Source organism: Clarias gariepinus, chromosome 24 (assembly GCF_024256425.1).
Source record: "Clarias gariepinus isolate MV-2021 ecotype Netherlands chromosome 24, CGAR_prim_01v2, whole genome shotgun sequence".
Taxonomy (NCBI): domain Eukaryota; kingdom Metazoa; phylum Chordata; class Actinopteri; order Siluriformes; family Clariidae; genus Clarias; species Clarias gariepinus.
The window spans coordinates 4442462-4469692 of record NC_071123.1 but is presented as its reverse complement, the minus strand read 5'-3'; the positions used below and the strand labels follow the sequence as shown (position 1 = coordinate 4469692).

Sequence of the window (27231 nt, the reverse complement as noted above, 5' to 3'; positions counted from 1 at the left end):
GAGAGAGAGAGAGAGAGAGAGAGGAAACAGGAAAAAGGAACTTCTACTCCCTGTGCCTGGACGGAGCAGTGAGAGAAAGGGAGAGTTCTAGTGCTTCAGTCATAGAGGAGGGATGTCTATGTTTCTTTTTGCTTCTCGCAGGGTCTCTGCGCTCTGAAACTCTGTGGATGTACACACTCTACTTGTTCATGCCCCTCAGTTGGGGAAATATGCCTTACCTGCCTGTCTCGATCACCGTCTGCCTGCTGGGCTGCTTCCTTACAGGTTGGTTAAAATGCTGTTTTCTTCAATCCTGTATTTCATTTCATTTATTCTCCTTTTACCTATTTAAGGGCCTATGACTGACTCCTGTTTTCTCCTTAGATTATTTGCTTTGACTGTTTTTTTTCTTCGTTGGGTTGTTTTGTCTGAGTTAGTTAGTTTATGTATAATTGACCTTTGTGTATCGTCTCGGAAAACAAGAAAAGAGATCTGCTTAGGAACGACTAGACACCCACGTGATGGCATGTTTACTTAGTTTAATCCTTAAGTTAGTAAATAACATCTGAGTTGATGTCTAAAAAAAGAGAAAAAAAAAACATTATTGACTATTAAAGACCAAATCATGTGATACAGATGGATATGGGTCTAAGCCCAGATTCATTGAAATTAGCAATGAGGGCAAGTTAAGTGACTGCTTAGTCTGGGAAGCATTTTATTAGTGCACCCAGAGTAGTTTTATATACCGCTTAAAGGTCGAACTGACATTAATAAACCACTCATTATCACAAGTGAAGGCAGGCTTTAGAAATATAGCCTTCGCTGATTATTTGTGCTGTGTGTGTATGTGTGTGTGTGATTTGGTGGAGTGCTGTCTGAGAATTCATAGCTGTAATGCTGTGGCACTGTACACAGTACGATGATACAGGAATATATATCACGCAGTCAGGTTGTTATCGGAGTCAGATTGTTGGAGTCTGAAATCCATTAAACAACACAGGAATAAAAGCCTAAAATGTTCTCGACTTGCTTCTGTATTGTTAGTTATTAACTAAAAGTCATGGGAAACCGTTTCATGGGAAACTGCTTATGATTCACAAAAGATCAACACATGTTGTTTTTTTTCGCCTTGTCCAAGTCAAATTACTGAGCAATTAAGGATTATTATTAGTCTTGAAATTTGGGACAATTATGTAGGAATTGCATCTAAATTAAAAGAGACTTATTTTTATACTACTGAGCATCTCATCACCAACGCGTCACTTGTGGCTTCACCACATTTTTCTTGTAAATTTTAATTCTACATGTCCTATTGATGTTTTTTTAAATATTTAATTTAATATCATGTGCATGCAATGTTCAGTTAAATCTTTTAGTCTTTAGTATATTTTTCCCCTCTCTAGCAGTTCACTCTTTATATAGGTATATCTATACTAGGCAGAATGGAGAAGAAAAAGACTAAAATAATAGAGCACACCCATGATATTGAGTGAAAGGTATAATATTAATTTGCAAACCAAATGAGTAAAACAAAACTTAAGATCATGAGTTTCTCATACATCCCTATTTGTAAATCATAGCATCTAATTTAATTTTTAAAAATGGCTTTCTCCATGAGTTCAAATAGATTGAGCTACAAATTACTTGTTTTTGCAGATTTTGTTCTTTTTCAATTCATTTTTCATTCATTAATTAGCAAAGATGCTCCAGCGCCAGAGTCTTATTTCCATATTATCACCAACGGCCCTAGTGTAATCAGCTCAAATCTGGTTAAAACGTCTTACAGAATGCTACACTGTCTCTGAACGCTTATCTCAAAGTTGCTCAAGCCAAGTGTAAATTCCTTATATATTTTAATATATAAGTCTAAACAATTAATTTGAGATAATACACTTTGCGTTGTATATTATGAGTATTTGGGACGTTCAATAGTTTTGCATAGCAGTTGGATATTTCACTCAGATTTCCAAACCACATATATTTCGCTACATCCCACGGTGACAATCAAGAAATTGCAATAAGTGAACTGAAAGACAGAACTGGGGACTAAATGTAATAAAAAAAAATTTAAACTAGGCTGGTTAAGTGATGTTCAACCAATTTAACACAATAATTCATTCATATATGCAATAATAATGTATTTTTTGTTGCTATATTGAGCCAATTTGTTGCTTCATGCTTCTTGAAGAACTCTTTTCTTTTGCCTTTCTTACATAAGATCCAATGCTTTCCATACTGCCCCTTTCACAGCTGAACTATTTTTTCCCATACCATTAATGTATACGTGAAACAATTTACCATCAGTTCTACGTCTGTCTCAAATTTCATGGCAGATAACCCTTTAATTCCTCGGCAATTGAGCTTAAAGATAAGCATTAGAAACAACATGTGTTGATGATTTGTGAGCGTTTCCCATGAATTTTAGACAATGACTAGTAGTCATGCAAAGCATAACTGATTATTTAATCAGTCGCGATCTCGGCAAGACGAATGGAGCGTTAATAAACTGCTACGAGCTACTGCTGCGCTTTCACTATTTCCTCGCTCACGAGCCAAACCTAAGGCTTCATCTGGTCAATGTTCTCTCACCCGCTTAATTTTGCGTTTTGCTTCATGAACACACCCACAATATTAATGATAATCATTAAATAGTCGTTAAATGTTCATTTTTGTTAAATCCGATTTTATGTATTGTTAATTATCACTAGCATAACTGGACCAGATAAAGATATAGAGATTAATTATGATAATGTATAAATACCTTGTTTAATAAACGGTGGAATTAGTCCTGAAATTAATCAACAGTTTTTCTAATGTAAAATTTCATGGTCGAATCTCAGGACTTCTAGAAATCAATTAATTCTGTCTTTTTCAAAATGTAAATAAAAAATAACCGATGCACGACTTGGCAGATTAGCCAAGAAATACATTTCCTCGTCAGAGATATCTCTGCTACTTCCTTCCAAGCTTTATTCTTTTCATTCTTACTCTTTCTATACACATTTACTGATAAGTTGTATATTACAGGATGGGATAAAACCTTTATTAAAAGGTTTGCTTCCAACTGTCATGCATCAAACAGTAAACAGGGACATAAAGAAAGATAGGAACTGGGAAGTGTGAAGTAATGTCCAGAAGATTGGTTCGTTTGAGTGCAACATGGGTTCGACGTTTTATTTCCCTGTTGGTAAAACCAAGCTTGGTATTGTGCACATGCTTAGAAATTGTACAGTATATTTACCATCAGGACTTTTTTTTACAGTGTGCTTTCTTTTAGTCATGATGTTGAGTACTCTGTAATGCAGTGGTGTACGCTACCAGTCAAAAGGTTGGACACACTTTTTTAACTCCATGGTCCTTCCTGATTTCTAATTGTTTCTCATAGTAAACAGTACTGAAGGCATCCAAAATATACAATAATCTCCTTTAAAAAGTTAACATAGGTTTTGCTCTTCTGCTCTCTTCATGAGAGCTAGTCTCATTATGGTGCTTGATGGGTTTTGCAAATGCAATTGACAATACAATGTTCTTGCAATAACTGTTCTGGCCTGTTGTTGGTGTTGTTTCTCAGTGACTGAATGTTCCATGTGTTATTTCATAGTTTGGAAATCTCCAGTATTGTTCTTGAATGTAAAATACATCACTAAATTAAAAGAAATTTAGTTAGAAGGTGTGTCCAAACTTTTGACTGGTACTGTACGCCCTGACCTCACATCCATTACAGCCATCATTATCTCTCGCTACAATGCTCATACATCATGTGATCTTCAGAAGTCTACTTATTAGTACAGTACATATGTGTTGTTGTTTTTTTTCTAAAGAATGTGTCATCAGGAGAAGCTTTTTGACTATAGACCAGGATGTTTTACTCTGGTGGAACAGCAGCAGAACTGTCCATTTAGAACCATGCTTTGGTCTGAAATTCATTTATTCAGATTGTGGAATTGTTCAGACCTGCAACAAAATGATGCAAACTGCATTTCCTCCTATAAATAATGGAGATATAGGATCAGCTTATAGTGAAGGAAGGTACGTCTAAAATAATGAAAGAAGAAGGACAAGATAAGAGGAAAGAAAACATAGATGTTATAGACTCCAAGAGACCACGAGTCACATGGGACATTAAAGTGGCTTAGCGGTTAGCACTGTCATCTTGCACCTCCAGGGTCCGCGTTTGATTCCCGCCACATGTCACTTTGCAAAGAATTTGCATGTTCCCCCAATGCTTGCTTGGTTTCCTCCGGGTACTCCAGTTTCCTCCAACAGTCCAAGACATACAGATTAGGCTAATTGTCGTTCCCAAATTTTCTTGTAGTGTAAGTGTGTGTGTGTGAGTATGTATGTACCTTGTGATGGATTGCCACCCCGTCCAGGGTGTAGCCTGCCTTGTGCCCTAAGTCTCAGGGGGATAGGCTCCAGGCCCCCCCGCAATCTCGATACAGGATAAAGTGGTATAGACGATGAGTGAGTGAGTGAGTGAGTGATGTCACATGATTTAATTTTTCATGAATTAGCTACACAATCTCTTCGATGTATAAGATCATATTCAGAAATGTGGGAACGGCTCCTAACATAACATCAAAACTGCTGATTGGCCAGTTTTACAGCTGTGTGACATCACTGGGGAAGGCAGTTTCATTGTTTTTAAACCTTAACTGTTTAACATTTTCAAAACCAAAACCAGATATTATGCAACAATTATCTTTATAATCTTTATTGAACAGTTCTGACAGCAGAATATATATTTTTTAAATAAAATTAAGTGGTTAAGTTCATATTTATATTTATGAAATGTGTTGGATTTATGAACATTTGCAGCATAACGCGCCTCAAATTCTACTTTATGTTTTGACTTGGTCTTAATAAATATTATTCTATGACATTTTGGAGAACCCTTTTCTTCATAACTGCTATGATATATACAAATTTACCATCCAGTTGATCTTTAATACAATGGTCTAATGTAAATTTAAAATGTACCGAACACACTGTTTCAAGATTTCATTGTTAAAGATATGCGACAGCCTTCCAAAACCATTAATACACTATAGGAAGTCTATAGGACTATCTGGTTCAGTAACCGTGTGCTCAAGTACCCTCCCAAAACACCCACTAATCACTCTAGGAACAACAATATCAAGCCAGTGTTTTACTTCTTGGAACGAAAGATAAGAAGCAAAGCCATTCTTCATTTTAACAGCTTTGTTTAAGATACTTTGGAAAGGTTTTGAACTGAACCCGGTAACATAACCTTAGCTTAATTAACATCATTATTTATAGCCCACAAGATTGTCTACTGCATTGCTATTGTTTTATATAAGGTAAAGAAGGCTGTCGTGCTTTTATGCCAAGACTAGCTTTAGTTTGTAGTAAAAACATTCTGTTTTACTTCTGAATATGGAAAAAAAGACAGTTTGTAGATCAAACATCTGTGTGTACTGACCTAAAGAATAATGTCATTAGTACGGGCTGCAGAAATGAGGTTCCTCTGCAGTGTTTTTGGGGCATAATCTTTATCTTTATAGTTTGTGAACATCACCCTGAGGGTACAGCCGTTACTCCTCTGAAGTAAAAGTCCAGTTTATTTTATTTGTGCACCTTACAAGGTAGTTGTTCTACTCTGTGGAGACCCTGGGCCTGCTGGAGAGGTTACTGTATATCTCACAGTTGGCCTGGGAATGTCTGACGATCCCAAAGGAGGAGCTCAAACCTGGGACAGCGCCTACGTCATTCTGAGTAGTTTGTCGCCATTAGGACCCTCACGGGACAAGCAGAAAGACCGAAAACTATATGTCAGATAAGTGATTTAGAATGTTTTTGTGAGGAATTGCCCTATTCAACACAAACGCATGGTCATATCTGGTCACAAGGGCAATGAACAAAAATCACTCACTCATCATCTATACCACCTTATTCTGTATACTGGGTCGTGGAGCTTATCCCAGGAGACTCACAGGGCACACACATACACACACATTCGCATTCTAACCCACACACTACGGGCAATTTGGGAACACCAATTAGCCGAATATGCATGTCTTGTCTTGGACTGTGAGAGAAATCCCACCAAGCACAGGGAGAACATGCAAACTCCATTCCTCGAGGCAGGAATCGAACCCGCACCCTGGAGGTGTGGGGCAAAATTGCCATCCACGCCATGATCTTAACTAGTCATCTAAATCCTCAACATTTTTACATATATTAAATGGTTTTGAATATACTGCTTAAAGTTTTTACTTTACCCATGACATGTCTAATATTTACTTCCCTGCTTTGTTTTCATTGTAATTCAATTTATGATTCTACAGACTTGCCTATGCAAATCATGAAATCATACTAAACTCAAAAGCAAGTGATCAGAACACAGAAAAACTAGACATAAGCAATAGGGATTTGTTTGTAATATACCAGAGTGAGAGGTGATTTAAAAAAATATATATGTTAACATTAAATGCTAACAATGAGGAATTGGGAACTGTCACTGCAGTTTTCACATATACAGTACATGATACACTAGCACAAAGAAAACTAAGGCAGAAGAAGTGACAGATGGGAATCATCAACACCTCCAACTCCTGGAAGCTTTCAGAGGTTCTATAGTTACATTCCTCATTCCACATTTCCCATTAAATTCTCTAAGATTTTTTAATAATTCATACTCTTTAGTCGTTTCTAATTAATATGCTATGAGGCAAAAAACTTATTTTTTTTCCCTGTCTCAGGGTTGCCACATCAGATCATTAAACCCACAAGTTATTGGCGCAGGTTATAACACCAGATTCTTGCCTGTGTATTTTATGAGGGCCTTGTCCAAGAGCTCAACATGGCAACATGGCGATGACCAAGCTCATACCCCTGACCCTTTGATCAACAAGCCAGAGCATCAAGTGCCTGAGCCACTACTGCCCCCAAGGCAAATAACTGAATAATGGATATTAATTCCATGGGAATGTTAGAGAATAAATAAGAAACAAAAACAGGATACATTGCCCATATAAAGAGGTGGAACGGCATCTGCTCAAGTACACACACTTGAGAGTGAGATTGAACTATTAGCCTAACATACAGTATATCGTTACCCAGTTGTAATTAAATACAAAAGTGTTTGCATTTGTTCTAATAATAACACTTTTAACTGTCATACAAGTCAACAAAAATGTTGATAATCCCATAATAAGAGAATGACTTTTGTTATGTTGCATTTATCATCTGTACGTAACATGATTAGCAGTTATGCTGTCAGACGTTATCTTTATCTAATCAGCACCTCCCACATTAGAAGTGTCTCAGATCCAGTTGTAATTCCTTACAGATGCGCTGTAACCTCTTGTGGAATGTTGGGGGGAAAAGAAAGAAAAAAGTCCAACATCTGTTTCTGACAGCTGGTCAAGTCAAAGGCATGAACGGACGTAAACTCTAGTATCAGTGAGCTGACTTGCACGTCTGTTCAATTATGAAATACAGATGTCAAGATAGGGCCAAGAGTGTGACATCGCTTTGTGTAATTTTCTGGATCTTGTTTTTCGTTTCGTAACGATTGCGGAACTCGGAAACGGCGGGACAGGATTCAGCAGTTTGACAGCTTTTAACAGTCAAGCCGGGCGGTTAACTTAGGCTGGGGGAAGTTTTGCAGGCTTCAGGAACAATTAGGAGTTAGAGAGACACTTTAATTTCCCATTATCTTGTCCCCAGATTGTCCACTAGACATCAAACAGACACAAAGCCTGCATAACGCCACATGCAGAATGAATGATGCCTTCCTAAAAATAAGAATCTGTTCTGCTTTACATGTGTGTGTGTGTGTGTGTGTGTGTGTAAAGTTAACCCCCACACCCTTTTGCACAGATCTTTTGCACTTGACTATTCCTGCCACAACAATAGCTGGGCGAGGTTTCCCTCTTTGCGCAGTAGCAAATTTCCAGAACTCTTCAGAGCCTGTGCAAACTGATTAAAAGAAGCAATAAGTCGTATTTTGACATTTAGCCTCAAATCATAAACTGTACTGGCTGTTTTTGCAGTCACATGGCTTCCACGGTATCAAGCAGGAAGTGTAAAGGTATCTGTTTTTCTCATGTCTGAGGTTATGTAATTTGCACATCGAGAACGGACGCCAAAAAAAGCAATCAATTAGGCAATCAATTAGGCAAGTGAGAATTATATCAAGAAATTATACTCCTATATTCAGTGCATCATACTAATGAAGGTATATTAACTGAGCCATACACTATAACGCAAACTACTTGTATATGAGCAGTTCAGTTCAGTCAGGCCACATTCACATGGCTCTGTTCCACTAATGCTGGTATTTGGGGTATGTTTTAAAAAAATCCTTTTAAAAATTGTTGCCGTGTGTGTCTTAGCCTGACTGCCTGATCAACAGCCAAATATTTAATTCCTGCTTGGAGCACTGTAAACACAGTTGACTTTTCTGGTGACAACTGATGCGGTTGAAACATTTCTATGCAAAAGCATGACAAGCTAATTTTATACAAGTTTACAATCAGACATAAGCATACGAATACTTATAAAATTGACCGATTACTTCTGCATCCTCTCACCAAGCTTGCTTTCTCCAGTTGGTGTCCTGGTAACCAAACATCTGGTTATACAGTATAGGACAAACTGATTCCCACCTTTTCCTGAACTTTTGCAGAGTACAATTTGTTTGACTCCTTGAACTTTTTATAACTTTCTGGGGCAAGCAACATGAGCAAAGCAAAGCAACGAACCCACTATTCACTCCATTAAAAAGCAACTAAAAAACTATACTCAATTACCCATCCAGACTCAATTAAACACATTCAATAAGTTTTACACAATAAACCAGGTTTCATAAACAGGATTTATTATACCACACTCAGTGTTCTGTACTAAAGAAGCCATACTTATTAAACCATACTTAATGACCTGTACTCTAGAAGTAATACTTTCTGGCCCATACTCATTACTAACAAGCAGTGGTGGAAATAATACACAAATCCTGTAGAGTGTGGATACCCTAGGTAAAATGTAACTCAAGTTAAGGTAGACGTCATTCCTTTACTTGAGTAAAAGTCCAAAAATACTTACATTTAAATGTACTTGAGTATCAAAAGTACTGAGATTGTAACACCTGCTACATGATTAAGTGTTTCGTGGGGAGAAGGTAAATTATACAATTATACAATTATGTACTGTATAATAGTCGGCAGGTGTCGATGTCACCTCTTCAAATGCTACGCACCCCTGTCATTATGTAATGGAAATGTAGTGAAGTAGAAAGTACAGATACTTGTTGCAGACCATAATGGAGTGAAAGTAAAAAAAAAACATGCAGTAATAAAAAGCATGCAATTAAAGTGTAGATAAATGTAAAAAATTAACTTAATTACAGTAACAAAGTTAATGTACAGTACTTAGTTACCTGCAACCTCTGCTACTAAATTATACTTAAGAAGCATTATTAACTAAGAAATGTGACATTAAACATTCCAGAAACAATAAACAGATGTTATACTCGATAACCCACTGCCAATAAAAGCTTTCAATAAGCAGCTCAGTAAGCGGCACTTAATTTGCAATACACAATACAGTAAGCCATACTAAATAAGCAATACTCAAACATGTGGTTTCTATGTACTGTCTAAGGAAACACATCTATTTGATGGTTCCAGAGTGTTTGCTCTGCCTAACAACATCAAAACAAATCAAAGCTGAGCATGATTATATAGTCTGATATCAGAAGAATGTGTTTCCTATGTACCCAGCAGATACTGAAGTAGGTGGAGAAAGTTTACTTTTAATAACCACCTCAAAAGACTCTCTGATTAGTGTTGAAGTTTTTTTTTTGTATGATGTTGGCTGACCCCATTTCCTATAGCTCCAAAGCAGGGTGTGTGCATTATGATAGAGAGGACAGGGAGTTGGGAATTGGGAGTTGGTTTATGCCAAGGCGTCTAAGTGGCGCTTGTGTAACTGTTGGTATGTCTTAAACTGGGACCGTGTTCAACAAGGGAAGAAGGATGCAGTGTGTCATAACACAGATACTGCACTTGGAGCTAAAGCAAGATGTAGCAAAGTATAGAAAGAATTCTGGGTTTGTGAGATTACCTGCTGTAGAAATTTATGTACGGTCCATCTTGAAAGATTTTGAATATCATGAAAAACATTTTTTTTTGTAGACTCATTACATATAAAGTAAAATACTTTAAGCCATTTTTGGCTAATTACAGCTTACATCTCATTAAAAAAAATAAAAAATTCAGTATCTTAAAATATTACAATTTTCCCTAAGATCAATCAGAAAAGCACTTGCAACACAGAAATTCTTTATTCACTCAATACTGTGTTGGTGCTCCTTTAGCACAAATTGTTTCATCAATGCAGAACGACATAGAGGTGATCAGCATTATTGAAGGCCAGGTTGCTTTGATAGCAGCCTTCAACTTATCTGTGCTGTTGGGTCTCTTCTTCTTGATATTCTTCTTCTTACAGATTCTCTGTGGGCTTCAGGACAGTTGGCTGGCCAATCCAGCAAAGTAATATCATGGCCAGCAAATCAGTTCGTGATAGCTTTTGGCACTGTGGGCAGGAGCAAAGTCCTTCTAGAGAAAGAAATCAGCATCTCCATAAAGCTTGTGTGGAGATAGGATCTAGCTCTAAAATCTCCTGGTAGATGGCTGTGCTGACTTTGGACATGACTTGGTGGACCAACACCAGCAGACGACATGGCACCCCAAATCACCTGTGGAAACTTCACATGGGATTTCGAGCACCTTGTGCACCTCTGATTAACAGGGTTGAGGGTTCAATTCTTGCCTTGGGTTTGTGTGTGTGGAGTTTGCATGTTCTCCTGTGCTTGATTGGTTTTCTCTGAAGACTCTGGTTTTCTCCAACTGTTTAAAGACATGCATATTAGGATGATTGGCATTTGCAAAATGTCTGTAGTGTGTTCGTGTGTGTGTGTTTGTGTATACACCTTGCAATGGATTGGCACGCTCTTCAGGGTGTACCCTGCCTTGTGCCCCAAGTCTCCTGGGTTATGCTAGGATAGTTAAGGTTCTCCAGAAAGCCTGGAGAACTATTCCTTACCATGACATTAAAAATGTTAGACAGTCTGGCTCTTTGGAAGCAAAATATAAAGAAATGAGGGTGGTTCAAGACTTCTGCCCAGTACTGTATGTATAAGTAAATTTAGAAATGGTTTGTGTTGTACTTGAAAATTTACTAAAGTGGATAAGACCTTGTTGATTACTTTGATTAACATATTGTATTAATATTAAATTGTAGCTATTGTCCCTGTTTGTTTGTTTTTCAGTGGAACGCAGATTAAACTATAGTAACCTAAAACAGTTTAAACAGTGGTGCGTCCAGTCCAACCCAAGAGAACAGATCAATTTGCAATCCTCTATTTACTGTTAGTCCACCTCGTGTTAGGAAATCTATAGCACAGCTGTAGGTCCAATTTTGCGCGGAACCTTTTCTTTTCATTTAGACACCAGTCCAGTGGGAATGACTGGAATGAAGCAAGCATTCCTAGCATCGTAGCAATAGTCCTACTGATCTCTAAAGCATGGGTGCTTTTTATTTTTTCAGGCTCTTCAACTGGAAAATCAATTCCATACCCCCATCAGTCCAGATTTATTTCATGAACTTCAGTTGAAACGTAGCATTTTATTTAATTCATTAGAGCGATGAAGTTTTTGTTTTTTTAATCCGTGAGCGTTCCACTGACAGATTTATTGGGTGTTGCATCAAACCTGTTCAATTAAAACTGCTTAATAACTTATAATAGATTTGTTTATATTTGGTGGTGATTTCTTCTACTGTAAGAAAATTGGGGGGAAAAAAAGGAAAAGGAGTGGATTTCAGGACTGCACTTTGAGGGCAGAAAGAAATATACAGTATGTATGTACAGTTTTCCACTTAAGGGATTAGCCAGTGTGTCTAATTATGAGTCTTATAAATAACAATAGATGTTTAGTTAGCTGTGATGATCCTAAACAATTCCTTATTGGTGCTCAAAAACTTTAAATCCCATGGGTGACCCCAAACCCTGATAGTATATAGTTCCAGGATTTGGCCTGTGGTTGTTGCTGTAGTGGCTTTTATAGCACCTTATCAGTTGCCAGACCACAGAGAGCCGCCAAGGGGTTTGCATGCGGTTCATAGAGTCAAAAAAAATCTGATAAACCGGTTGTTTTACTACCCACTAGTCTCTTCTGTAGATATGACCCATGATCCTTCCCAGGAATCTTTATTTGCTCTGAATGTCCTTATCCTGGCAACTTAACATTTAGATTTGTGGTTTTACGTTATAATGCCAAGCCTGCAAAGTTGGAATGGACTTTTAAGCGTTTATTCAGTTGTCAATCAGCCAGATATTTTTGGTGTCCCTATTACACGTATTTCCTTTTGCACCTGAACTACCAGGCTAAATACGAAGTAGTAGGAGTTAACAAGGTAGCAACCAAAGTCATCACAATAGGCCCTTAGGACATGAAGATAAATTGTTTGAAACTGTAGTGATAGCTAACTTGAAAGTGTAGACTCTAAAGTTATTTCTACTTAAATCTCCATCAGTATGGCTTGGAAACACAATTCCTTATATTCAACTGTTTAAAGTTATAGACTCAAATATTTATTATATGCATTCCCTTTTGAGTCTGGTTACCCTCGAGTTTCTTGCTCATATCATGTCCTCGTCTCCATCACCTATGACTGCTTCATCAGGGACTAATTGACCAAGCTACAGAACAAATCTATTCATTTTAAAATTGTTGTAATTTATTGTTAAAAGTGCCACACCAGGTAAGTACATATCAGGTTATGGAAATAGGTACAAAAATGTTTATTATTGCATTGATTGAGGTCATTGTAATTTGGACATGACCTGGTTGGAGTGAAAATGCGATATTAAGAGAAAAAGCATAAATTTCCCATGAAAGATTTGAGTAGGTGTCAAGCTCATTAGCAAGAATTATTTTACTTAGTTTAGAAGAGAGTGACATCTGAGAGATTCGTTTGATCCAGAAGATGATGTAACTTCTTCTGGCTAGTTCCCAGCTAGCCAGCTAATTAGGGGCTAGGGGTAGCTCGGTGGTTAAGGCATTGGACTACGGTTAGGAAGATCCCGGGTTCAAACCCCACAACCACCAAGTTGCCACTGTTGGGCCCTTGAGCAAGGCCCTTAACCCTCAACTGCACTGTTTAATGAGATTTAAAAAAATGTAAGTCGCTCTGGATAAAAGCATCTGCTAAATGTTATTTATGTTGTAAACTTATGTTGCATGTAGCACCTTGGTTCTGAAGGAATGGTGTTTGGTTTCACTGTGTACTAACTGTATATGGTTGAAGTGACAATAAAGCCTACTTGACTTGAACTTGGCAGTCGAACAATTCAGTATTTTTCCATCAAACACCAATTTTTTCCATATAATGTTTCTTTAATAGCGGCAATTCACTGTGTCTCAGGTAGCGCTCTGGACATCTCAGACGTGACGCTGATAAACCCAGATCCTGTAGTGTCCTCAGGGGACGCATCTCTTCTGTGCGTGAGCAGCGACTGGACGTCCTCCGGTCCGGCCTCGCTCGCCCTGGGCCATGAGTTCCCTCAGATGAACATGCTCAGTTCCGCAACAGACGCGACATACCGCTCTGCAACCAGTTTCACCTGGAAGACTCGCAGTAACATATACGGGGCTTTCTTTTGTAAAGTCAAAAGCTCAGACAGTGCCAAGGTGTACACGTACAAAATGTTAAACGAAGGTGAGTGCATAACGGTTGATGGGGATAAATATGTTATAATTACAGTACATTGTTACATTGAGGTCATTTTGATGTTGTGAGGTGGACTTGACCTGGTTGGGGTGAAGATACAATATTAGGAAAATAAAAAAGCATACATTTTAATTGCTTGTTTAATCCCATCAAAGATCTGCGTATGTGTCAAGAAATTATTCCACATAGTTTAGAAGATGATATCACGTGGCAGTCGGACAATTCCGTATTTATTTTTCTTATTCTAACCAATTATCACAACCTTGTCCACAAATACACAATGTTCAACATTTCCAGGCGATCATTTATTTTCTACTAAAACTGGAATGTCCTAAAGGGCAAAAGAGTAAGCATGAAAAACAAACAGACAAGCCCTGGTTTACCTCCAACATCATGTCCTAAATTGCCCAATTCTGAGTGCTGCATTATTTCTGTCCAAGTTGTTCTTTGCCCCCCATGGAATCTATGAGAACATCTCCGACAGTAGGGGGTTGGTTTATGAAATCTGTCACTCAGTAGGTTTGGATTTTCTGGCAAAATGCACCTCTTTATGTAGTCATTCTTGGCCATGCAGAAAGCACCGCGTTGGTTTATTTATTTTTAATAGTATTTTTAATAGGATGGACCTTTTTTCCATCATAATTGGAAGCATTGGATGCTCTGAAATGTTGACCTTGTTAAATCTTTCAGCATCGTTTCTCCCCGAGGCACTCACAGTGACGGCCAGCGTCGGAGATAACGTGACCATCATGTTCACAAGGAAAAAAGTGGCCGAAGAGGACACCATTATCTACAAGGAGGGTATGTGTGCAAGATACACCGATTAAATTCGATTTTTTTCCTTCGGATTAGTGCAGAAAGGATTTCATCCTAAAGCGAATGAGGTTTGAAATCAGATTTTATGTCAAGAAGATACAGAGAAGAACCAAAAGGTTCACGATTAAATCTGGATGTTTTACGTAGAACTCTGATTGAAGTCTTATTCTAAGATGCACATGTGCAATTTTATGTTTTTGGGAAATTTGCAAACATTCAGCAACGACTAAAAAAACAAACAAAGAAACAAATAAATAAATGAACATAAATAAATAAACATATAAATAAATACATACATAAATAATTGGTGCTAGAAACTTAATCATTGGTACTATTACTTTCTTGATTATTAATTTCTACTGAACCCCTCAAGGGATTTAAAAGAAACAGATACACAAAAAAGAAAAAAATATGTTCTTGTTAAAAATGATGTAGAAGAAAAAAAAAAGTATTTTTTATTTGGAATATTTTGCGAAACCCGTACTATATTTCCCGGTCTTTTAAGTCCTGTTTAATCAGTATTATTATGTATAAATCAGTTATTTATACATTATTTGAGTTTACACTAAAAGTAAAATTAAAGAATGAACAAGTATTGTGCTAAAGACACAACACCTTTGTGTGCAAGGTTTCTAACCAATCATTGACAAGACCAAATTTCTCAAACCAATAATAACACAGAAGGCAGGATATTTTTACCTCACTAAAATTTCTGCAATCTTTTTTGTTTATATTTTTTTTCCAAATAATATATAAACATATAACATAACATATAAAATATATTTTTCTACAATATTCCTAAAGGAACTCGTTAAATTGCTGGCTTAATGATGCACACCAGACAGTTGCCTAGTTGATTCACACATTCTTAGAAAAGTGTTCTTCAGGGGTTCTTTGGAGAGTTTTCGACTTTTCTAAACATGTGTAAATCATTTTCTTAAGTGAAGTGACGGTCTTTCATTCACAGTTTAAAGGCATGTATACTGAGCATGAATCTCACGGTACTGTATGTCAAGCGTACTCCATCATCAGATCTCTATGTAGCTTTGGTTTGAGGTTTCTCACACCTCAGTATTTACACACTTAAAGCAACCCATATGTGTGTGTGTGTGTGTGTGAATGCATTCCAGCACAGCTGGAAAGAACAAAACTGATTTAAAAACAGATTTTTTTTCCCCCTCTGGTGTCCAAACGAGCATTTAATGCAATTCCTTTTGTTTGTTTGAACTTGTCTCCTCTTCTCATCCTTAAACAGCTTTGCACTCCTATAAAAACGTTGTGAACAAAGACCCGTCGTTCGTGCACTCAGTGCCCAGAGACGACATCGCGGATTCAGTTTCTTACCTCATCAACAATGTGCAGAGGTTTCATGCAGGACTCTACACCATCCGCTACATGTCAGAAAGCCCTCCGACCTCCGCCATCACTCACCTCATTGTCAGGAGTCAGTGCTCCACTCACACACACAGAAACACACACACACACACGCATCTGGAACTTTCTTTAATGTGCCATGGTAAACATACTGCATTAAACCTAGCGTGTGTGTATTTTCAGGCTGCAAGGAGGGCCTATGGGGTTCTGATTGCACTCAGCTGTGCCCGGCCTGCACTAACGGAGGAGTGTGTGATGATAAAACAGGAGAGTGCGTCTGTCCACCCGGATTCAAGGGTCGCACTTGTGAGACAGGTAACACAATCAGCGCTGTAAATATATTATATAGATATAATATAAGTTCTGTCGTGTGTTTACACGTATGGTGTGTATGTGTGTATGTGTGCAGTGTGTGGCGAGGGCCGCTTCGGGAAGGCGTGTAAGGAGCACTGTAGAGACGGCAAGTGCCGCTCCATGGTGTTCTGCCTCAGAGACCCGTACGGCTGCTCATGCGCCTCAGGGTGGAGGGGTCTCAACTGCAGCGAGGGTGAGAACAATTTGATGGATTTTACTCTCTCTAAATCGGAGTGCAACATATAGTGATATATAATAATATATTTGTATATTTGGAAATGTGTGCAGAGTGTGCACGCGGGTACTACGGCGCTGGCTGCAAGCTGAAGTGTGAGTGCGGCGAGAACAATTGTGACCGCTTCAAAGGCTGCGTGTGTCCTGGGAGGCATGGTGCCCGATGTGAGAAAGAAGGCAAGAGCAGAACTAAAAAAATCTAAATAAAAATGAAAGAAATTCACAACCTAACTGGGTGATAATTTTTTTTTTTCCCACTTTTGGTTCGTGCCAGATAAAGCTCCTGTCATCATAAGCAATCTGGAGGATATTGAGCTGAACGCTGGAGCCCCGTACACCGTAAACTGCTCTGTGAAACGCCAACCAGCACCTTTACATGGAGAAATCATCCTGCTCAACCCGCACAAGAGCATTATATACGTAAGCGCCTCATTCATTGGCATAAAATAGGTAAAGGTTCTAGTTTTAGTTTTGCATTTAGCAGAAACCAGGGGTTCATACTGTAAAACTGATCTTGGGGAGGAAACACGGATCAAAAAATGAATTAAACCCAGCTTTGGTGGAAAAAATCAAATACGCGGGCCTGATCGAAGTGGAACCGAATTTGCTCTACTTTATCCGATAATCACTTTTTATTGGCATTTTCTCTGTCTCTGTTCAGCCCATGGACACGGACACAGTGGGTGACCAGAGTATCTCAGTGTTCAGGGTGGACAGGATCACAGTGAATGACGCCGGACGTTGGGTCTGTCAGGTGAAGACCACCAGCGTGGAGAAAACCTTTATGGTCACTGTTAAAGGTGAGACCTTTAATCGCTAAGCATCACTGATGACATCACTAAAGGGTTAACTGTGTAGGTAAGGTCTTCTAACCTTAGAGATCATCTGTAATTAGTTGTGTTAAGTTTTTTGCAAGACAAAAAATGTCCCAGGCATGGGGGCTTTGTGACGCAGGTCCTTCACAGTCATAGTCTTATAGTGTATAAGCATTGTGCTACTGTGCTAACACAGAGATCAAAGTCTATAGACTCCAGGTAAAATTTTTGATGATTTAACTTGAAGTTTAAACGAAAACATTTTTCCTTGTCACATATTAAACAAGACAAAATGCCAGTTCTCAGCTCAGAAGTCCTTATCGTCTTGTTGAAATTCTTCTAGATCTTTAATTAAATCTTAAGGCGCCAGGCAGAGCTGCCAGATGAAAGACTGATCTTAGACTTTATCTTTTCCTCAGACTAGATAAGCAATCTGAACTTGCAGGTCAAATGCCTGATGTTGCTTTATGTTTCAGTTCCTCCACAGCCTCAGTACCCTCCTTCCCTGAACAGCAGCGGGCCGAACTACCTGGTAGTTTTGGTCAATAGGGATTCGTACACCGGGGACGGACCTGTCTCCTCAGTCAGCATCACCTACAAGCAGGTCAATTCGTCCACGTGGGAGACGGTGCAAGGTAGCAGCCTTCTCTCCCTGCTGTAGTGTTGTTTAGTCAAGTTTTTATGTAGCTATTATTTATACACACACAGTAAATCCCTTCTACCCAGTTCCCGCTATGGAAGCCACAAGTCAAAGGGTCAAAGCTCACACATCATGACTGGTTTCTATTGTGTCCTCGGATTCAAAACAATGTTTAAAAATATCTATTTGATGAGTGAAATTTTTTTTTCTGATCACTCAGATCCCAAAAAAATGATGGCCATGAAGAACAATGTAAATGATGTCACTTTTCCGTAGTGGTGCTTTTGTCGTCTGTCGGGAGCAAAAAAAAAAAAGGGGGAGGATGATTTTCCATCTTTAGGAATTGTTTGTCTTTTACATCTTTTAAATTAAAGACTTATTCATGCCTGTGGAGACCAAAGGCCAGCCTGTCTGGTCCAATCCCACAAAAAAAAGTCAATACTGGCCACGATAGAAAGGCATGAGGCCCAGCAGGCAAACTGGCCAAGGTCACCGACCTGGCCTCTAGACTCCCCAGATCCCAATCCCATCAAGGACCCAGGGGATGCATTAGACAAACAAGACTGATCCCCACCTGGCAACCCACAGGACCCAAATTCAATTCAGTGCTATTAAATTTTATTTGTATAGTGCATTTAACAGTGGTCATTGTCGCAAAGCAGCTATACACAATCAAAAGAAATTATGAAAATGTGTATGAATCAAAATGATCAGGTTGTCCCTGATGAGCAAGCGGAGGGCGACGGTGGCAACCTTGAAACCTTGAGAGGAACCAGACTTAATGGGGAAAGAATCCACTGGCAACATCCTGGTTCCTGACACTACAGCACCGCCTCCTCCAGAGCACTTGCGCAGTCATAGCCCAAGGGGCCTAAGCTGCCCCAGTGGCACAAGGGGAGCCTACACAATACTGGGAGTAATGTTTTGTGATCATGTAATGGCTATTTGTTGTATACTATACTGTCAAAATTTTGTGGATGCCTGACTTTCAAACTGTTACCACAAATTTTTTAAATGTTGGACTGCTGATCACAAGGGTCATCGGTTTAAACTCCAGCACCGCTAGGCTGCCTTTGCTTGGTTCCCGGGGCAGGGTGCAAGGTCCTTTACCCTAATCTACTCAGATACAAACAGGTGTTGAGCTGGAGATTTGTTCAATGGCACGTGGACAGATCCTATCCCTCTCTGTACAGTGGTGAACAAAGGTATTGAGACCTGCTGAATCTGGCTGGGCATCCAGAAGTGCAAAAGACATCTGCCGTATTCTGGTGTCACTCGTTAAATCCATGCCTGTTCAATTCCTTCATGTACAGAAGACTGCTCCTGTCTTCTTCACCATTGTCCAAGAGTTTTCTATTGGGTTTATCTATTGGGTTTTAAATCCCTACAGCCACCTTATGGATGTGGAAAGTGTATTGTGTGGAATGAGATTTAAAGGATGAAAAAAGTTCATTTTAATATTCAAGTGTTGTAGTGATGTTTGTTGACGTGTGTGTAGTGATTGGCTCTCGGGTGAAGCTGGAGAATCTTTATCCAATGACCCAGTACATCGCGTATGTGCAGTTAAGTCGCAGCGGACCCGGAGGCACCGGATATCCAGGACCTGAGGCTAAATTCTATACACAGAAACTTGGTAACTCTTTCTCTTTCTTATAAAATAAAATATAATATTGTATAATCATAATTAATTATATCTCTGCATCCCCCAGCTTGCTCGTCTGGTCCTAATCTCCTGACCTTTATTTTACAACAGTTGTACATTAAGCTGATATTTTATCTAATCCAGTTCTTGCTGTCATGCAGACCTCCCTCTACCTACAGGTCTGAAACTGACCCCGCTGAATCAGACCTCTCAGTCCCTGTCCTGGGATCCTGCCCCTGTCGCGGATCTGGCTAAAGACGACTGGTATTACGAGGTGGTGTGTGAAGAAGCGGAGGGCTCCCGCAATCCGTGGAACTTCAAGCTGCCTCTAAACTCCACCGGCATTCAGCTGAAGGACTTGAGACCCAGAAACAAGTACAAGTGCAGGGTCTGTCTGAGCAACAGGGCGGCGGGTCACATCTGTCCCACGGTCAGCGCCTGGACCCTCAGCGATGGTAAATCAGGGGCTCAGTGGGCATTTGGACCGATGTGTAATAATACGTGCTGAGATATTTCAGGGACGTTAGGATTAAAGCAGTAGATAGTATTTCTAAAAAAACAGAAGTAAATTATGCTGCAACAAAATAACATCACATTTGGGAAGTAGTAATAAAATCTCAAAGAAGCTAAAAGCGTCGACCTAGGATCTCGTTTCTTTCTCCTAACTTCTCCTTTTATTTTACTCAGTGATTCCTCCTCCTCCATTTAATGTCTCCACCTCCAACATCACCGACTCTTCAGCCAACCTGAGCTGGTCCATTGACGAGGGTTACTCTATCTCCAAGGTGATCATTCACTACCAGCAGGCGGAGGAGGCGGTGTACAGCCAGCAGGTGGACCTGGGGGTCCAGCCGTTCCAGAATTCCATGCACTTCATGCTGAGAGGTCTGAGGGCTGACACTAATTATCTGCTGGAGCTCTGGACTGTTAATAACATGGGGCAGAGTGAGATGAAGGAGCACGTGCCTTTGAAGACACTAACACCACAGGAGAACTCACGTGAGCCTTAAACACAAACACGCATACGAACAGAAAAGTGTTTATATTTTATATATATATATATTGTTAAAAAAAACTGCTTAATATATATATATATATATTTTTGTATTCCAGGCCTGTTCGGGTTCAGAGCTGATGGAAACATGCTTTTTTTTGCTATTCTGGGTTCTGCTGGAATGACATGTCTCACCATTCTGCTGGCCTTCTGCATCGTGCTCCAGCTCAAAAGAGCATCCTTTCAGAGACGTATGGTGTGTGTGTGTGAGATCAGAAAACTAGTTAAGCTTTGTTTTTCATTTAAAGATGTTACATTGACCAAGACTAATTAAATAACATTCAGAGATGTATATCCAAGTGATGTTCAAATCAAAGAATAACAGAATAACAGGACACAGATCTGAGAGTAAGAGTAAATAAAAACTCACTTTATATCTCTATATAATTCCCTGTTACACTAATGCACTTATCCCAGTGTTTCGCTAGTGTTAGGATACCATCAAGGTAGCAAGTTTTCTCAGTATGCCAGAGAAACGCTTGCCTCCCAGGAACTCCTTTAATGGCCCAAACATGTGAAAAGGCTCTAAGTACTGTACAGGGAAGTGGCGATAACTCCCAGCTGAGTTCCTGTAATGTGCAAGTGTAGTTGGTGAATGATTGCTTGTATAGTTCTCTCAGACAAGTTAGCTATTGATTTTCAACAATCAGGCGTTCCATTCTGTGAATCTTCACGAGAATTCCTGCAGTGGGCTCCGAGCCACTGTTCAGTTGTTCATCAGAGTCTCATCACCATACTCAGATTTACGCCTTCATTTACGAGAAAATTCACCACTATTCCCAGTTTACCTTGAACATATGTACTGTATATATAAACCTGCTGGAACGTTCGAGAAATTATGTTATCTTTTTAAAACTAATGCACCGAAACAAAATCTTATGCCTTTTGTGATTATTTTGTGACAAATCCTCCTCAAAGTTTAATATCACTATCCTTTTTAAAAAAAAAAAAAAATAAGGGAAAGAATCATTATATATAGGGTACAGTTCAGTGCAACGTTTGCACTCCTTAGGAGTTGGATATGTAATATAATTTGTAGCAGCATTTTTTCAATTACGTTCTACTTTACAAATGCCTTACAAATTTTCCTTTCTTTGTGATATTCCTAAGACTATCAAAACTTTTGCGCCTAACTGTGTTCTCTCTTACTTGGAAAGAATTAGGAGCCATGGTCAAAGATTTGAACTCATAACCTTACTAACACCCTTACTCACACCGTTGTGTCTCGTCTCTCAGAGAGAGGAACCCGTGGTCCAGTTTACCTCCGGGTCTCTAAACGGTCAGAAGAAAGTGGCGAACTCGACCCAGGCCGTGTCCTACCCCATGCTGGAGTGGAGCGACATCAAGTTCCAGGATGTGATCGGAGAGGGGAACTTCGGCCAAGTGCTCAAGGCGCGCATCAAGAAGGACGGCCTGAGGATGGATGCCGCCATCAAGAGGATGAAAGGTCAGTACTGTTCTGCTGGCTTCAGTGCTCATTCTTTAGACTGGTACAAACAAAACCCATCAAAATGTTGTCCTTTATGCTTAATTAACTTTTTTTTATTTAAAAACACTGGTTAGCACTGTTGCCTTGCACCCACAGAGTCCAGCGTCCTCCAAGGTTCTGGTTCGATTCGTGCCTCAGCCAGAATCGGCCCGAACTGGCCAGAATTTAGCCATAGTGACATATAATAAAAAATTCGAAGCCAATCAGTGAAGAGGGTGTGAGCACTCCAGTGTGTTCATCAGAGTCTGTTGAGAAAATTTTACATCATCAAGTGTTGCAATCAAGTTTGAATCCCTATTACGCCACAGCCATCATGGCCAGGCCTCCAAGAGAGCAAAAATTTCATCCTTGTTGTCCCCAAGGGGAATTGGCCAAGACTTACACATCTTTTTTTTTTTAATAATGACTTATCTGAAACCTTATCTGTTTCTCAGAATACGCTTCCAAAGATGATCACAGAGACTTCGCGGGAGAGCTGGAGGTTCTGTGTAAACTGGGAAATCACCCCAATATTATTAACCTGCTGGGAGCCTGTGAGCACCGAGGTGTGTATGCCTACTTTTGAAAGTTTAATTTGTGCCATTTTTCAGCAAATTCTAGTTTGAAACATGACACAATGAAGATCAACAACTTCACTGTAACTCTTTCAGGTTACCTGTATCTGGCTATTGAGTATGCTCCTCATGGCAACCTGCTAGATTTCCTAAGAAAAAGCAGGGTACTGGAAACAGACCCAGCATTTGCTATTGCCAACAGCACGGCCTCCACGCTCTCCTCCCAGCAGCTGCTACACTTCGCTGCCGATGTGGCTCGAGGCATGGACTACCTGAGCCAGAAACAGGTCAGCAAGCCAGCAGTGTCTCTCTAGGGAATCAGGAGTTAGTGGAATTCTCAGAAAGGATCGGATTCTTGGAAAGCACGCGTCTTTGGGTTAAATGATGTTAGCATGTCCTTGGCTATGAGCTACAGCTATGATTTGTTTTCTGAAATAATCTGGAAACCCTGAATAATTCTGTGCTGTACCAGTGCATGAGCTACCTTTGCTTAAAGTAATATTTTCCCACCATTTTTTTTCTTTACTGTCTTTACCATAATTTATTATAAATGAATACCACAGAAGACAGGTGGTGTAGGTAGTTAGCATGGGAGCCTCACATCTACAGGGTCGAGGGTTCGATTCCTGCCTCGGGTCTTTATGCATGGAGTTTGCACGTTCTCCCCGTGCTTGGTGGGTTTCCTCTGGGTAGTCTGATTTCCTCCCATAGTCCAAAGACATGCAGATCAAGCTAATTGGCATTTCCAAATTGCCTGCAGTGAGAGTGCTTGTGCCCTTTGATGAACTGGCACATGGCTAGTGCCACTAGTCTCTTAGAATGGGTTCCAATCAGTCCAGGACTCCAGAAGTGCAAAAGACCTTTAGAGAATGAATGAATACCACAGGAAAGATAAAAGTTTTAACTGAATAACCCTCTCTGAAAATCAGATTAACACATACTGTAGTCTAAGCTTTCCTTTAATGGGACGGATTTGCTCTTTCTTGCAGTTCATCCACAGAGATTTAGCAGCCAGAAACATCCTGGTGGGTGAAAATTTTACGGCGAAGATCGCCGATTTCGGGCTCTCGCGAGGACAAGAGGTGTACGTAAAAAAGACCATGGTAATGTCGCGTTAGATATTTATGCATATAATCATATCGTTACTTCCTAAGGAAAAAAGCTGAACGGTTGGGGGTTTCTGTGTACAGGGCCGGTTACCTGTGCGATGGATGGCCATAGAGTCTCTCAACTACAGTGTGTATACAACCAACAGTGATGTGTAAGACACTCCAGATCCTTCTAGCAGAGAAACAAGTCTTGATATTACTGTAGTTCTGAGCTTTAATACAAGAGATTAAAATTGGTTCTTTTCTTTTTCTCTCCTTTAGCTGGTCATACGGAGTGCTTCTCTGGGAGGTGGTGAGTTTAGGTGTGTTTACACTCTGAGATCTTTTAATGTTAAAATATAAAACATATAATCATAATCTGTAAGAGAGACTCGTTTTTTTGTTTTATTAAAAGAAGAGATGTGATAGTGAGGAAACTGAAAGACTTTAACAGAAAAATAAGCAGCGGTTATTATTTTTCTATAGGTATAATATACTGTACAGTGCATCTCAATAAATTTGAATATCGTGAAATTTTGTTATCGTGAAAGTCTTTTTTTTAAATTTTTTTTATTTTTTATACAGCCTATATACTCGTTTGAGTAAATAACTACTCATACAGTTTATATACTGTGCATCTCTCAGCCTAGTTCAGTACATACAACCACAATCATGTGGCCATTCTCAGATTGCTGTATTGAAGCATATTCATGGAAAGCTGATTAGAAGGAAAAAGTGTGGTAGGAAAGGTGCACAAGTAACAGGAATGACTGCAGACTTGCAGCAAAGTCAATTCAAGAGCCTCACGAGTTGAGTGAGGCTGGAGTCAGTGCATCAAGAGCCACAAAGACGTCTTCAGGATTTTTGGCTATGACTGTACGCATTCCTTCTATCCAGCCCGTCTTTCCTGGACTAAGGAGGAAAAAGGACTGGAGCATTGCTCAGTGGTCCAAAGTCCGCTTTTCAGATGAAAGTACATCTTGCATTTCATTTGTTAAACAAGGCCCCAGAGTCTGGAAAAAGGTGGAGAGGAACAGAATATGGAATCGTCTGGTGTAGATTTTAGAGCACTTCATGTCAAGCTTTCTGGAGATGCTGATTTGTGTTCTTCTCTAGCAGGACTTGGCACTGACCCACAGTGCCAAAACTACCACTAACTGGTTTGCTGTGCTTGATTGACTAAGAAATTCACCTGACTTGAACCCTATAGAGAATCTATGGCTATTGTAAAGAGCATGATGAGAAACAGATGAGCTTAAAGCTTCTATCAAAGCAACCTGGTCTTCATTAATGAATATTTTTGCTTTACATAAACTGTAAGCCATAATCATCGAAATTAAAATTTTTAATTATAAAATAATTAATTTTCTTTCTAATGAAACTATAATATCTGAGAGTTTCAATTGTTGAGTTAAATTATGAACATTTTTATGACATTCTAATATAATGAGATGCACTGTATGTTTATTCATTTTTCTTACATAGTTTGTCTTTTTACATACTTTATACGGCCAAAAGTTTATGGACAACTGACCATCACAGCCATCTGTAGTGGAATTTAGGTCTAGGTTGAGGTCATGGCTCTGTGTAGGACACTTGAGTTCTTTCACTCCAACCTCAACTGACCATCTATAAATCAGGAGGGTAAAATTGATTAGGTGTGTCTAATGGTCTGGCTGGGTCGCAGGTGGCACGCCGTACTGTGGCATGACCTGCGCTGAGCTTTATGAGAAACTGCCTCAGGGGTATCGCCTGGAGAAACCTCTCAACTGTGATGACGAAGTGTAAGCACGTGTTTTAGACATTATTACTACGTCACAGTTACCTAATAAACACATTAACAACCAATTTATTGTGTTAATGTGTGTGTGGTGTCTCTTTTAATTGTAGCTATGAGCTGATGAGACAGTGTTGGAGAGAGAAGCCTTATGAGAGACCTTCGTTCGCTCAGATTCTGGTCTCGCTCAATCGCATGCTGGAGGAGAGAAAGGTGAAGCAGCAGAACACACACTGCAACACGATCACATCTTTTAACTTTAATGTTTTTGCATCGCATAGAATACTAACCTTTTCCATTTATCCTTTTTCGCCGTCTTTCTTTCAGACGTACGTGAACACGACGCTGTATGAGAAATTCACCTACGCAGGAATCGACTGCTCTGCCGAGGAGGCCGGATGAGCTCCCCTTTCTCTCTGCGCGCCTGCGTTACTGTTCACTCTGTGCCTCGGACATGTATCATAAAGTTTATCACAGCAATCCTGGGGATCAGGATCACGGACTAGAAATCCTTTTTTTTTTTTTTTTGCACACATCTTGTCTTTTTTTCTTGTAATTATGATTACTTATTGGAGCATACTGTATGTCTGTGTCTTCTCATTCGAATTATGCTGTGATGCCGTGTGAGTGTGTGTGTGTGTGTGCTGTGCTGCAGGATAAACTGTAGATGAATCGAAGTGTTTGAAAATCCTAAGCTGGACGTGGCAGCCATTTGGAAAGTTTTGGTTGCTGTATATTGGGCATTGTGCAAAACATGTTGGATAGCTTTCAGTGGCTTTTAAAGGACCAATAAACTTCTTCTTGTGAAACGCTGTCGTCGCTCGGGATTATGAAATAGCACCACGCTGCAGCTTAGCCAATTTTAAACGATAAAAAAAAGCATCATCTGCTTGCTTTATAAATCAAATAATGCAAAAAAAAAAACCTTGAAGGACGATAAACATATCAATAGATCACTTCACGCTTTCCTGTTACTGCTGTTCACAATGCTGTAATTTTTATCCAGACATCTGCCTTACCTTTTTGTAGCTGATTAAGCATGTCAAGACAAAACTTACAGTATGATTAGTGCTGCTAGCTCAGCAGTTACTCAGCAGTTCAAGATGACACGCATAACCGGAAGGGTGGAAGTTCACATCCAAGGACAAAGATTTATACTAATATTTTGGCTTTCTGCTCTCAGGGGAAAGTGGTTTATTTGCTGAACACAAACTAAGAAAGGTGTGATGCTGATTAAACAATGCCATCACTACCGATCAGAAACATATTACAGGACTTTATTAAGATGCAGATAGATGTTGGATTCAAACTGCAAGAACGTTGTGAAAGTTTAGACTTTTGTCTCACTTCTAAGGGCTTAGGGTTGTACTTGTTTTATATATTTTTATTAGAGAAAGTTCACTTTAAGTGACCGTATGAGAAACAGATCCGCTCCTATAGCCACGCCCTTGTTTTCTAAAAATGGTTGGTTCTTAGAATGTCAAATCATTTTGAGAAAATAATGTGAGCACCGTTCCTAGAAAGCCGACATCAGAGACGTTCCATCTTCCTAGAACCCATCAAATATGTTTTGGATAGTCTTTGTGTTATGGGAAATAACGTGATTTTGGGTGATTTGGATTTGATTGTGATGCGTCACGTTACTCTGGAGTTCTTG

General features: G+C 39.4%; 1 protein-coding gene across 3 annotated transcripts; it reads left to right on the top strand.

The window, feature by feature from the left end:
* On the top strand, window positions 1-26383 carry tek (TEK tyrosine kinase, endothelial). 3 transcript variants are annotated; one of them, XM_053485816.1, is made up of 23 exons: window positions 1-264; window positions 13432-13725; window positions 14428-14538; window positions 15809-15997; window positions 16111-16242; window positions 16337-16474; window positions 16570-16692; window positions 16790-16935; window positions 17177-17315; window positions 17807-17965; window positions 19469-19603; window positions 19792-20067; window positions 20300-20611; window positions 20726-20889; window positions 21903-22113; window positions 22590-22700; window positions 22806-22996; window positions 23699-23812; window positions 23900-23970; window positions 24080-24120; window positions 25485-25581; window positions 25688-25787; window positions 25902-26383. In XM_053485816.1, exons 1-23 carry the CDS (start codon window positions 168-170, stop codon window positions 25974-25976), a joined length of 3426 nt encoding a protein of 1141 aa, XP_053341791.1. In that variant the 5' UTR covers window positions 1-167; the 3' UTR covers window positions 25977-26383. The 3 variants fall into 3 exon arrangements, with proteins under 3 accessions (XP_053341791.1, XP_053341790.1, XP_053341792.1); XM_053485815.1 differs by having other exon boundaries at window positions 19774-20067; XM_053485817.1 differs by having other exon boundaries at window positions 2-264; window positions 19774-20067; window positions 20726-20862.
* The last annotated feature ends 848 nt before the right edge of the window (window positions 26384-27231 follow it).